The sequence below is a fragment of the Canis lupus genome, chromosome 32, assembly GCF_048164855.1.
Source record: "Canis lupus baileyi chromosome 32, mCanLup2.hap1, whole genome shotgun sequence".
NCBI classification, from domain to species: domain Eukaryota; kingdom Metazoa; phylum Chordata; class Mammalia; order Carnivora; family Canidae; genus Canis; species Canis lupus.
This window is the reverse complement of record NC_132869.1, coordinates 41,852,707-41,866,519: the sequence shown is the minus strand read 5'-3', so window position 1 is coordinate 41,866,519 and position 13,813 is coordinate 41,852,707. Positions and strand designations below refer to the sequence as shown.

Below are 13,813 nucleotides of genomic sequence, written 5' to 3'. Positions count from 1 at the left end.
CCCAGATCCCCCCCGCAGCCCTCCCTCTTCCCCGCGGCCCTCCCCCCTGCGGCCCCCCTCTTCCCTGCGGCCCTTCCCCCCCAGATCCCCCCCGCAGCCCTCCATCCTCCACGCAGCCATCCCCCCTCCCCCCTACTCCCCCTGGGCCCTCCCCCCCGCAGCCCTCCCTCCTCCCTCCTCCCTCCCCCCGCCCCGCCCGGCCTCCCCCTCCCGGCGGGTCCGCCCCCGCCCCGCCCCGCCCCGCCCCGCCCTCCGCGCCGCCGCCCGTTTGTGAATGAGAAGCCGCTTTCTGAATGGAGCCGCGGGGCGTCGGGCGGGCGCTGCGGCGCGGGCGCTGAGCCCGGAGGGGGCGCCCAGTGCGCGGCGGGGGCGGGGCGGGGCGGGGCGGGGCGGGGGGCAGGGCCGCGGCCCCGGCTCGGGCGGGCGGCTGTGGGCTGTGGGGAGCTCCCGCCGGACCCCCGACCGCCCGGGGCGCTGCGGGCCGGCACCTCGGGGCGCGGGGCGGGCGCGTCCCTGCGGGAGGGGAGGGGCGCGGGGGGAGGGGCGGAAGCCGGGATTTCCGCCGAGCGGGCGGCCGCGGCCCTTCCTCCGGGAGCAGACGCGGCGTTGGCGGCCGCCCGGCCTCTCCGCCCGGCCTCTCCGCCCGGCCTCTCCGCCCCGCCATGCGCCGGCCGGGCCCGGGCTGCTGAGACGCGGAAGCGGCGGCCGCGGACCCCCGCCCCGCCCCGCCCCGCCCGGCCCCGGCTCCGGCCCCCGCTCCCCGCTCCCCGCTCCCCGCTCCCCGCTCCCCGCTCCCCGCTCCCCGCTCCCGGCGGGATGGAGCCCGCGACCGCGCCCCGGCCCGACATGGCGCCGCAGCTGACCCCGGAGGAGGAGCAGGTAAGCGGCGGCCGGGGGGGCGACCCCGGCCCAGGACCCCCGCCCCCGCCCCCGCGCCCCTGCCCCGGCCGCGGCCCGCACGCCCCTCCCCCTCCCCTGCCCCCTGCCCACCCGCGGGCCGCACACGCCCCCCATCCTGCCCCCTGCCCACCCCCCGCACCCCTACCCCTGCCCCCGCGGGCCGCCCCCGCCCCCCCCGGTGGCATCCAAGTCCCCGGCCCCCCCCCCGCCCCCGGGGATGCTCGGCTCCTTGCCCCGACGGTCCGCGGCTCGGGCTCGGCGGGCACGGCCGGGGGGCGGGGGGGCTGCGGCAGCGTCTCGGCTCCCGGTGCGCCTCCGCGGGCCGCCCGGAGGGTCGCCCCGCAGCCCCGCGGCCCCGCGGCCCATTGTCCCGAGAGCCCCGGCCCCGCGGATCCCAGGAGGCGGCGGCTCGCGGCGCCCCGGGGCCGGGTCAGGGGGAGCCCGGGGCCCCGGCCGCCCTTCCCGCGCCCGCTCGCCGACCTCGGGGGCCCGGCGCTGCCTAGACCCGGCCTCGGGGAGGCTGCAAGGCCACGGCCGGATCTCACGTCGTTAAGAAAAAGAAACACACCCTGAACTAAGGAAAAGATGAACCGCACGGGCGCCCCGCGCCGGCCCAAGCTCCCGGGCCTGTCCCCAGGGACGCTCGCGGCCTCCGCGGTGCGCGGCGGGTTCCCAGCCTCGTCCTAGTCGGTGGGCGCCGAGGCCCCATGTCCAGAAGGTGCCTGACTCCTCTCCTCGTCCGGGGAGATGACATCTTCCGCATGTGGCCTCGGACCGCCGCCTTGCCTTGCCTTCTCACGCCTTGAGATAAAATCGGCATCGGGAGGGGAAAGAATAAAAGAATTCTGCTCCGTGCGAGCCGTGGTTACATCCTGGTAACTGCAGTTGAGATTCATAAAATGCTCGTCAGGGCCTAGCGCAGGCAGGTGGCCAAGGGGCCCGTCCACCCACAATTAGGGAAATAAATGCTTCGGCACTAAGGTATGATGCGTTAGGTTGATCTGATTTTATTTTATTTTATTTTATTTTATTTTATTTTATTTTATTTTATTTTACTTTATTTTATTTTACTTTATTTTATTTATTTTATTTTATTTTACTTTATTTTATTTTATTTATTTTATTTTATTTTATTTTACTTTATTTTATTTTATTTTACTTTATTTTATTTTATTTATTTTATTTTATTTATTTTATTTTATTTTACTTTATTTTATTTTACTTTATTTATTTTATTTTATTTTACTTTATTTTATTTATTTTATTATTTTATTTTACTTTATTTTATTTTACTTTATTTTATTTTATTTTACTTTATTTTATTTTGCTTTATTTTATTTTATTTTATTTATTTTATTATTTTATTTTTTAATTTTTTTAAAATTTTTATTTATTTGTGATAGTCACAGAGAGAGAGAATGAGGCAGAGACACAGGCAGAGGGAGAAGCAGGCTCCATGCACCAGGAGCCTGACGTGGGATTCGATCCCGGGTCTCCAGGATCGTGCCCTGGGCCAAAGGCAGGCGCCAAACCGCTGCGCCACCCAGGGATCCCTATTTTATTTTATTTTATTTTATTTTACTTTATTTTATTTTACTTTATTTTATTTTGCTTTATTCTATTTTGCTTTATTTTATTTTGCTTTATTTTATTTACTTTATCTTATTTTATTCTACTTTATTTTATTTTATTTTACTTTATTTTATTTATTTTATTTTACTTTATTTTATTAATTTTTATTTTATTTTACTTTATTTTATTTTATTTTACTTTATTTTATTTTATTCTACTTTATTTTATTTTATTTTACTTTATTTTATTTTATTTTATTTTACTTTATTTTATTTTACTTTATTTTATTTTATTTTACTTTATTTTATTTTACTTTATTTTGCTTTATTTTATTTTACTTTATTTTATTTTATTTTATTCTACTTTATTTTATTTTATTCTACTTTATTTTAATTTTTTTTCATTAGGCTGACCTTAAAGAGGCAAAACGCATTCACTTCTTTTCATTGGATTAGTCAGATTTAGAGTTTCTATGTTTCTAATACTTCAAGGCATTAGTATTCCACTGCGACAATGGCACTAGGGTACCTATTAAAAAATTAAGACCAAGGAAAGTAGATATTTAAGTATTGTTAAAGTCAGTGCTTTAGTCTGCACAGAGTATATACATATACGGGTGTGTTTAGAAAAAAATCTTTTACAGTGAACAATGTGATGGGCATTAACAAGAACTGGATGGGAACAGTTAAATATTTATTTTTTTAAAGATTTTATTCATTTATTCATGAGACAGAGAGACAGAGAGAGAGACCAGCAGAGACACAGGCAGAGGGAGAAGCAGGCTCTATGCAGGGAGCCCAATGCAGGACTCGATCCCAGGACCCCGGTATCAGGCCTGGGCCAAAGGTAGACACTCAACCACTGAGCCACCCAGGGATCTCTTTTCTTAAATTTCATTTATTTAAAAGAATATTTTATTTATTTATTCATGAGAGACACACAGAGAGAGGCAGAGACACAGGCAGAGGGAGAAGCAGGCTCCCTGCAGGGAACCTGATGCTTTTAAATATTTATTAAGATCAACAAGGATAGGGACTCCTGGGTGGAGCCCAGGATCCAGTCTCACATCAGGCTTCCCTTGGGGAACCTGCTTCTCCCCCTGTATGTCTCTTGCTCTCTCTCTGGGTCTCTCAAGAATAAATAAATTAAATCTCTTTTTTAAAAAAAAGATCAACAAGGAATGTGGGTTTTTAAAAATCATATCGTTTCCTACAAAATGCCAAGTTTTCAGGATGCCTGGGTGGCTCAGCGGTTTAACACCTGCCTTCAGCCCAGCTCAGGGCGTGATCCTGGGGTCCCGGGATCAAGTCCCACGTCGGGCTCCCTGCATGGAGCCTGCTGCTCCCTCTGCCTGTGTCTCTGCCTCTCTCTGTGTGTCTCTCATGAATAAATAAATAAAATCTTTAAAAGAGGGATCCCTGGGTGGCTCAGCGGTTTGGCGCCTGCCTTTGGCCCAGCACGTGATCCTGGAGTCCCGGGATCGAGTCCAGCATCGGGCTCCCGGCATGGAGCCTGCTTCTCCCTCTGCCTGTGTCTCTGTCTCTCTCTCTATCATAAATAAATAAACAAACAAACAAACAAATAAATCTTTAAAAAAATCTTTTAAAAAATGTGTTTTCTACAGGCATTTCAAAATGTTGGAAAAAAAACATAAAAGCATGATTCCTTTTTTTTTTTTTTTTTTTTTAAATTCCTTTTTAAAATTTGCTAGAGAGAGCAAGAGCGATCAGGAGAGGGAAGAGCAGGCTCCTCACAAGCAAGGAGCCTGACCTGGGCCTCAGTCCCAGGGTCCTGAGATGGGACCTGAACCAAAGGCAGATGCTTAACCAACTGAGCCACCCAAGCACCCCAAAAGTAGTATAATTCAAATTATTGTAATGCATGATAAAACTTTCATATTTTAGTTTAACATCTCATAAGAGCACTCTGCACTGTTAAGATTTATTTAAAATGTTTACCTTACGCAGCAGCAAGCTCGTGTTAGTCCTATCTCAGTGTAGTCATCATGGGAAATGACACATTCATTCCATAATGCTGCCCCACTGCTCAAACCAATTTTAGAACTCGTTTGAAGTTGATTCTAAAGCTTGTGGCCGAATCTTTGAAATATCTTCAGTGTTGGAAACATTTTGTACGTTTGAGAGTCAATTTGACTTTTGGACATAGCAAAAAGGCTTGGCGGTGTCCTAAGTAAAGTAGGGGATCACCGTGGGTTAACACGGGTTCAGGGCACAAGTGAACTGCATTTATGTACTTCTGTCCTTTCGGGGGGTAGGTAACTAACTGCCTTAAAGAGGTTTCTGGAGCACATCTCTCCTGAATATAGGTGTCCTCTACAGTCCTGTGAATCAGAATCCCAGAAGTTTTCTTGGACACTTTGCTCTCCCTCAGCCCCTGTACATGACGCATCAGATTTTCCTGAATATCTCTTGAATTTATCTACTTCTTCCACTTCCACCGTCACCCTACCCCCCAAGCTGTTGTCCTTGCCTGAGGAACTTTTGTTTCCTACTTTGGGATCTATCTGAATTCCTTGCTCTGTCCTGAAGGCAAAGGCGAACTGCGAATCTGATTGCAGCATCCTTTCAGCCTGGCTACTCATAAAGTAAGCAAGCGTTTCTAAAGCCCTTCGGCGGCTTTTCATGACTCTTGGGATGTCAGAGCTCTCTAACACGATCCACAGAGCCTCAGCCGCCCGAGCTCAGTCTCACACTTCATCTTCCTCCACGCACACTGGCCTTTTGGTCTTGCATTCTTGCTGCTTTCTCCCGCTACCAGGTCTTTGCACAAACTGCTTTCCTCCACTGTCCACTCCCTCTTCAGCCCTCACCTTCCTTGATCTCCCCAGTTAGGTTAGATCCCTGTTACTGGCTCTTAGAGTACCGTGTACTCTCCTTTATCTCACAAGTTGGCACTCGGTGGGGCTGCATGACTGGAAGCGCCACGAGGATCGGAGCCGTGTCTGCTTTTGCTCCCTGCCTTATGTCCAGGCCCGGCGTCGTGGCCCGCCGTTGGCGTGTGGGCATTCGGGAGGTACGGGAGGTACTTGGGGAATGAAGGGTGATTCTGTACAGGAGCTGCACCCAGGCAGCAGCATCTCCTTTCAGGGGGGCTTATAAAAATAAGGACATTGTTAATTGGGATATGCTAAGGATATTGTTGGTTTTGATATATATGTCTGAAGGTCATTATTATTGCTTCATAGTCTCCTTTCCCATCTAGGCCTGTGTTGAAATGATATTATACCAGATCCTCATTTGTGACTTTGATGTTCCTTGCCTTTATTTTCTTAGTTCTCCCTAATTACAGAGCCTACAAGTGACTTACAAGAGTGTGCTTTGCCTTTAAGCAGCTTACGTGAATAACAACAGGATCATAACAGTAACTGTTTCCTGAGCTCCTGCTTTGAGTCAGGCTCTGTGCTGGGCATTACACATAGAGTTAATCCTCATAAGATTGGAATTATTACCTCATTTTGCAAGTAAAACTCAGCCTGAGAGAAGGAAGTTGCCCAGGTTCACATAGGTGGCCAGCCATGGAGCCATGATTTCTACTCAGATCTGGATTATTTTTCCTCTACTGCAAATGTTCCCTCTGTTCTACTCCGTAACTTTTCATTAAGCAATTAGTCAACCTACTAAGATGTCTACATGGGCATATGATAGCTAATTTTTTGGTTTTGGTTTTGATATATGTGTGTGGGTTTTGATGATGCTTCTTAAAATACGGTTTAAAAAAATGCACGGGGCAGCTCGCGTGGCTCAGCGGTTTAGCATCGCCTTCAGCCCGGGGTGTGATCCTGGGGTCCTGGGATCGAATCCGACATGGGGCTCCCTGCATGGAGCCTGCTTCTCCCTCTGCCTCTGTCTCTGCCCCTCTCTCTGTATCTCATGAATAAATAAATAAAATCTTAAAAATAAATAAAAATTAAAAAATGCACAGAAGAAGGGCGCTTGGGTGGCTCAGTGGGTTAAGCATCTGCGTCCAGCTCAGGTTGTGATCTTGAGGTCCTGGGATTGAGCCTCATGTCTGGCTCCCTGCTCAGGGGGTGTCTGCTGCTCTCTCTCCCTCTGTCCTTGTGCTCTCTCAGTCTTTCTCTCTCTCTTTTGCTCTCAAATAAATAAAATCTTTTTTTTCTTAAGATTTTATTTATTTATTCATGAGAGACACAGAGACAAAGACATAGGCCGAGGGAGAAGCAGGCTCCATGCAGGGAGCCTGACATGGGACTTGATCCCGGGACCCTAGGATCACGCCCTGAGCCGAAGGGGGCGCTAAACCACTGAGCCACCTGGGCTGCCCTCAAATAAATACAATCTTAAAAACAAAATGCACAGAAGAAAAATTTTGGAAAACCTTTACTCAGGCCTATGTATTGCCAGCAGAGACAGACATATCATTCAGTCTATGCAGGAAATTGTGATGAAAGAACTCTTGGGAAAAAATGTGTTCCTTAAGATAAAGTTGATGACTCTTCATTTTGAGATGTAGTCACAATAAAATTTAATTTTTTGATATCTTCTTTTGTACAAGAGAAAGAACTATCCACGGAGCCACATTTGAAGAATATTATGTCTCCAAACTTTAAAAAGCCAGATGTTTTGTGTCAGGAATACTTTTTTTTTTTGGGGGGGGGGGTATCTTTATGTTTAAATATAAAAGCCTTAATGGGCTGGCAAAATTGTAAATTTGGCAGTGTGAAGGTAATTTCTACATATCAGTACTAATCTTCATTCTTACTATGTTATTGTCTTAATTTCACTTTCCCAAAGCATATACTAACATTTGTAACTCGACCTAAAGTTGGTAATTTTATTGAATTTGCTATGTAATTACAACTAACTTGACCATCAAGGATAATTAAGGATCTCTTAATTTATCTGTTCTATGTCTATACCCTACAAAAAGTTAAGTGGATCTCCGTGGGTTACATCTGTTTGGGCACAAGTTTCGAGGAGAACTCCTTCTTTATAATAAACCATAAAATAAAGACTCAACTGGGATTCTAAGGATATTCAAATTCTGCAATTATCTCTTTTTAGGGTCTTTTGGTTTTGCATGGATTTCCCAGTAGTGATCCATAGGATAGAATAATAGAGTAGTTTTCCAAAATACATATGCATTTATGCTTATTTTCATTTTAGGCCAAAGATAGTGCTTCTCTCACATTAAAAATAATTCATCGGGCAGGCCAGGTGGCTCAGCGGTTTGGTGCCTGCCTCTGGCCCAGGGTGTGATCCAGGAGACCCAGGATTGAGTCCCATGTCGGGCTCCCTGCTGGGAGCCTGCTTCTCCCTCCGCCTGTGTCTCTGGCTCTCTCTTTGTGTGTCTCTCATGAATAAATAAATAAAATATTTTTAAAAATAATTCATTAATTTCTTTAAAGTTGCAGTAACAAATAATATTTATTTTCAAAACCTCTAAAGAAAATTCCTATCTATCTATCTATCTATCTATCTATCTATCTATTTATTTAAGATTTTATTTATTCATGAGAGACACACAGAGAGAGACAGAGACATAGGCAGAGGGAGAAGCAGGCTCCAAGCAGGGAGCCCAATGTGGGATTAACCTGGGACTCCAGGATCATGCACTGAGCTGAAGGCAGACGCTTAACTGCTGAGCCACCCAGGTGTCCTTATTTATTTATTTTTTTAAAGATTTATTTGTTCATGAGAGACACAGAGAGAGAGAGAGAGGCAGAGACATAGGCAGTGGGAGAAGCAAGCTCCATGCAGGGAGGCTGATGTGGGACTCCATCCCGGATCCTGGGATCATGCCCAACTGCTCAGCCATCCAGGCATTCTGAAAATTCCTATTTTAGAGTTAATGTAGTTAGGGGCATTATTGTAAGGATTAATAAGCTTGTCCATATAGAACACTTAATAGTAAGCACTTAGTGAAGTTAGCCATTATGATACTCTGTTTTTGAGTAGTGAAAGATTTTAGAGCCAAGTTAGCTTAAACTAATCCCAAGGGGGAAGATATTTATATTCACCCTGGGGACTATCACTTAGCATGGATTCACACGAATGTCAGAAAATAGTTATCTTGCAAGGCCAGGAGTGGTTCAGTCTATTGAGTGTCTGACTCTTGATTTCTTTTTTTTAATATATTTTTAAAGATAGATTTATTTATTTATTTATTTATTTATTTATTTATTTATTTATTTATGAAAAACACAGAGAGAGGCAGAGACATGGGCAGAGGGAGAAGCAGGCTCCCCACAAGGAGCCCCGTGCAGGACTGGATTCCAGATCCTGGGATCAGACCCTGAGCCAAAGGCAGACACTCAACCCCTGAGCCACCCGGGAGTCCCTGACTCTTGATTTCAACTTAGGTCTTGATCTCAGGGTCATGAGTTCAAGCCTCGCATTGGGCTCTACACTGGGCTTGGAGCCTACTTAAAAAAAAAATAAAAATAAAAAAATAAAATTCAAAAAATAGGTATCTTGCAACTTTATAATGTAGTTTTCAAAAATCTATTCTAATTTCATGCTGTGGTTTGTGTTCTTATAACAGAGATCATCTAAAGTTGAAAATTTAACTGCCTTGCAGTGGACTTCAGAGATTTTTGGCATTTTTCCCAAGGGCAAGGGTTTTATCCTAGTTCTTGTGGCCAAGAACTTTACTTTTCCCACAGCCTCACATGTCCTATGCTAAATATCACGTGTCCCCCTCCCCGGAAGTAGCCATATGTCAAGGACCGGATGATTCATAATGTTACATAGAAGCTTTTTGCCAGTAACTACTGATACTGTAATTAACAATCAGATAAAATCTCATCTGGATATGAGAATTTTACTCTGTTAAAATTTTTGAGCACATCAAAGGTCTTGGACTTCACTGTTATGAAAGCTAAGGAACCTGAAGTTATTCCTCAAAGGAACCTGACCTTTATTACTTGTTAATGGATTAAAAAGTAAGACTCTGCTTTGGAAAGGAGCTGAACTGTTTTACAGACGTAAAAGTCAAAACTACATTTGAGTCTCATTCTCTGACCTGTATACTTGTATTATATTGGAAAAGATCGTAAAGTTGGGATACTGCAATTTTGTCTTCTAAATATTAAGCCTCAGGGCACCCGTGTGGCTCAGTTGGTTGAGTGTCTGCCTTTGGCTCAGCTCATGATCCTGGGGTCCTGGGATCCAGCCCTGCATGGAGCTCCCTGCTCAACAGGGGTCTGTTTCTCCTTCTTCCTCTGTGCTCTATCTCAAATAAATAAATAGTTTTTTTTTAAAGATTTTATTTATTCATGAGACACACACACACACACACAGAGGCAGAGACACAAGCAGAGGGAGAAGCAGACTCCATGCCGGGAGGCTGATTCAGGACTCGATCCCAGGACTCCAGGATCACATCCCGGGCTGAAGGCGGCGCTAAACCGCTGAGTCACCCGGGCTGCCCTCAAAATTATTTTAAAGAGAGCCATCTATGACTTTAGTACTGAGGTTTCTATGGACATTAATTTATGAATCATTTGTTCATTCGTTGAACAACTGGCTAATCTTTACATTTGCTTTTATATACATCATTATTACATGATATACATCATTATTAAAATAACTGTTGTTAAAAAAATAAATAAATAAATAAAATAACTGTTGTAGGGACACCTGGGTGGCTCGATTGGTTAAACATCTGCTTTTGCTCAGATCATGATCCCAGGGTCCTGGGATAGCCCCTCATTGCATTCATTGCTCAGCAGGGGAGCCTGCTTCTCCCTCTCCCTCTCCCTCTGCTGCTCCCCTGGCTTGTGCGCTCTCTCTCTCTCTGTCACATAAGTAAAGTCTTTAAAAAATAATAATTAAAAAAGTAGTCTTTTTTAAATTCTCTGCAATGGCCATGTATCTTTTATAATCAAAACCAATAACAACTTGTAAGAAGTGCTGCATGCTCTATACAAGTTTGGGATTATGTTACTAAGTGCTGAAATCCCAAGAATTAAAATTAATGCCAATCTGGCCTTTTTCTAAACACAATCATTTGCAAATGAAACCTTGGCCTTTTGGGAGGTGGCAGCATCGGGTCTTAGGTAAACATCAGGAATCCCCAGCTTCCCTTGTGGCTCTGGGAGTTTTATTTTATATTTTTGAGTTTGTTTTATCTTCTTTCTTTAATGAACTTTTAGGAGACAGACTTAATTTAAGTAAGTAAAATTCCTTACACTTACAAAATGCTCAATAAATAGTTGTGATAATGGTTTTCTTGTTCCCTATGGTACAGGAAACATTTTTTTTTTCAGATAAAAAATAGGAAGAAAAATTAATAATCTGAATTTGTAGCAGTGAGCTGGATGATTTCAAGATTGTGGAAGACTTGTGATGGTTACTGTGCACGAGTAAAGTATCTACGGGATGCTAGCAGGGCTGCATGTAGCTCATTTTATCCCGTCAGCTTTCTGTACCATCCATTGGTTTACTGATTAAGTTCTTCTTTCTAGGTTATACATTACCTTTAGCTGCATTGTCTTTTTTTTTTGTCAGATAAAACTTTAAAAGTTTAAAAAAAAAAAAAAAACTTTAAAAGTTTGATCTAAAAATGACTTATATGTGGAATACAAAGAATAACGATTTTTTAAAAAGATTTATTTATTTGAAAAAAAAGATTTATGTCTTTGAGAGAAAGAGAGAGCTCATGAGAGCAGGAGCAGGGATAGAGGCAGAAGAAGAAGCAGGCTCCCCTCTGAGGAGGGAGCCTGATGCGGGGCTCGATCCCAGGACTCTGGGACCATGAACTGAACCTAATGCAGGGGCTTAACCGACTGAGCCACCTAGGAGCCCCAAAGAATAACAATTTATATCATCTGACATATCTTTCTTAAACAGCATTACAGCCTTTGTGAAAACATTCTCATTCCATTGTTTATCTGAGTGGTTCTCAACCAGGATGTTTTCCAACCACCCCCCCGCCCCGCCCAGGATAAATGTCCCTGTCTAGAGAGACATCTGATTGTCACAGTTGGAGGGTACTACTGGGATCTGTTGTTGGGTAGAGGCCAGGAACGCTGTCAGACATCCTATAATGTGTAGGGCAGTGCACCACAACCAAGAATTACTGACCCAAACTGGCAGTAGTGCCAAGGTTAAGAACCCCTAGTTTATATCTGAAGGATTTTGTAGTGCTTAGGAACAGAAATACAAGTTCCTACTTTTTAGCTGAAGATAGGTCTTTGGTTAACACATTTAGTATTTATTCAAATATGTGTCCCCAGACAACGATTTCAAGGATTAACTTTATATACTGAAAAAGCGAAAAACTCCGGTCTGTTATTTCATTGCACAACTATCCCAGAGGATAAAATGAGCCATTTGCAGGAGTTTTCAGAGATGGGGGGATTTCACAGGCCAAGCAGAACAGTGCTGAGCCCTGCCACGTAATGATACTAATGGGAAGTGTCATTTTTGCTTCCCCCTCTGAATGTTTGACTTTCTGTTTCTCCAGTGAGTGAGGTGATTATTATGTATCAGTCTCTTCCTTTTCATTGTAATATTTACTGAGAGGAAGATTATAAATGAAATACAATTTGTTCATTCTTTCAGCAATCATTTATTGTCCACTGTGTACCTAGTTCTTGAACACGGATGAGGGGCTCTCTGTTTTTGAGGAATTGCCCTCTAGTTCTCTCTAATCCGGTCTTATGTATGTATGTATGTATTTGACAGAAAGAGAGAGTGAGCACAAGCAGGGGGGGCAGCAGAGGGAGAGGGCGAAGCAGGTTCCCTGCTGAGCAGGGAGCCCGATGCGGGCGCGATCCTAGGACCCTGGGATCATGACCCATGTCGAAGGCAGGGCCCCGCCCGGTGCCCCTAAGCAGTTCTTGAATCACAGGGGACCCACCAAGGAAGAAGACCTCTTCTACATAGTGAGGACGGGGTCTCAGTCCTCTCTGCATCCTTAGTGCACATTGTGAGAGTTCAAATACACTCACTGAAGAATGAGTGAAACTATATTGAAATGATTCCTTACACAACCCATGAAGCTGGTATTGTTTTGCTCCAGATGGTTGTCTTTGTGATAATAGGGAGATGTTCAGAAGCTTCTGGTAAATTACCAAGGAGGCAGCAGTGGGGCTCAGACTCTGGGTAGGTGCAGTGCACCGCCTGGTAAACTTCATCTGTCACCGACATGTTTCTACCTATGACATACCTACATACATGTGCACCAAAAATGGCTCTCTTGGCCTTTTGGGAATTGAACATTCTGGTTTCTGCCATTCACAAGCTCTCCTACAGAGATAGGGCTGTACAATGTACAATAGCTGCTTATTGTACATTTATTCATGAAAGAAATTATATGCTTTAATGGGGTAGTGAACTTGGAGGTTCATATAGGCTCTGGTGGTACATACCTCTCAGAATGTCCTAAGTCTCCTAATGTCCTAATGTCCTAAGTCTATATATATATAAAATGTTTAAAGATTTTATTTACTTATTTATGAGAGACACAAAGACATAGGCAGAGGGAGAAGCAGGCTCCATGCAGGAAGCCTGATGTGGGACTCGATCCTGGGACTCTGGGATCCCACCCTGACCAAAGGCAGACGCTGAACCGCTGAGCCCCCAGGTGTCCCACGTTGCCTGTATATAAAGCCAGGCTCTAGCCTTCTATATGTGGAGTCGAATCTTTCATATATAATCATCAGCATAATGGGGAAGCATATATAGTAGACTTGCCCACTAATAACTAAGATGAAACTACTGCTTTTTGTTTTTTATTTATTTTTATTTTTTAAGATTTTATTTATTTATTTATTCATGAGAGACACACAGAGAGGGGCAGAGACGCAGGCAGAGGGAGAAGCAGGTTCCCCGTGAGGAGCCCCATATGGGACTCGATCCCAGGACCCAGGGATCACAACCTGAGCCAAAGGCAGACGCTCAACTGCTGAGCCACCCAGGCGCCCCTTATTTCTCAATTCTTGCCAAGTGTAAAAGTAGAGGAAAATTTTTCCTGAAAAAAAAAAGGAAAAAAATTTTTTCCTCCTGGTTTTCACCTTCTAAACACACACATTTTCTCTTTCTTAGATTCTTTTTTTTTTTTTAAGATTTATTTATTTATTTATGATAGACAGAGAGAGAGAGAGAGGCAGAGACACAGGAGGAGGGAGAAGCAGGCTCCATGCAGAGAGCCCGACGTGGGACTTGATCCCGGGACTCCAGGATGGCGCCCTGGGCCAAAGGCAGGCGCTAAACTGCTGAGCCACCCAGGGATCCCCTCTTTCTTAGATTCTTAAAGGAAAAAAAGAGTTACTGGAGGCAGTCCTGAAACCTTGAACATAATACATGAGCACAAGAAAACAGTTTTAGGGGATCCCTGGGTGGCGCAGTGGTTTGGC

The 13,813-nt window shown here is 45.0% G+C and overlaps 1 protein-coding gene across 1 annotated transcript in view; it reads left to right on the top strand.

Moving 5' to 3' along the window:
• Positions 1-745: 745 nt before the first annotated feature.
• The window catches only part of PTPN9 (protein tyrosine phosphatase non-receptor type 9), a 70,692-nt gene continuing 57,624 nt past the window's right edge, over positions 746-13,813 (top strand). Inside the window, exon 1 of the mRNA XM_072809727.1 lies at positions 746-879. Coding sequence (XP_072665828.1) covers positions 817-879 — 63 coding nt within the window. The 5' untranslated portion in view covers positions 746-816. The remainder of the gene's footprint in view (positions 880-13,813) is intronic.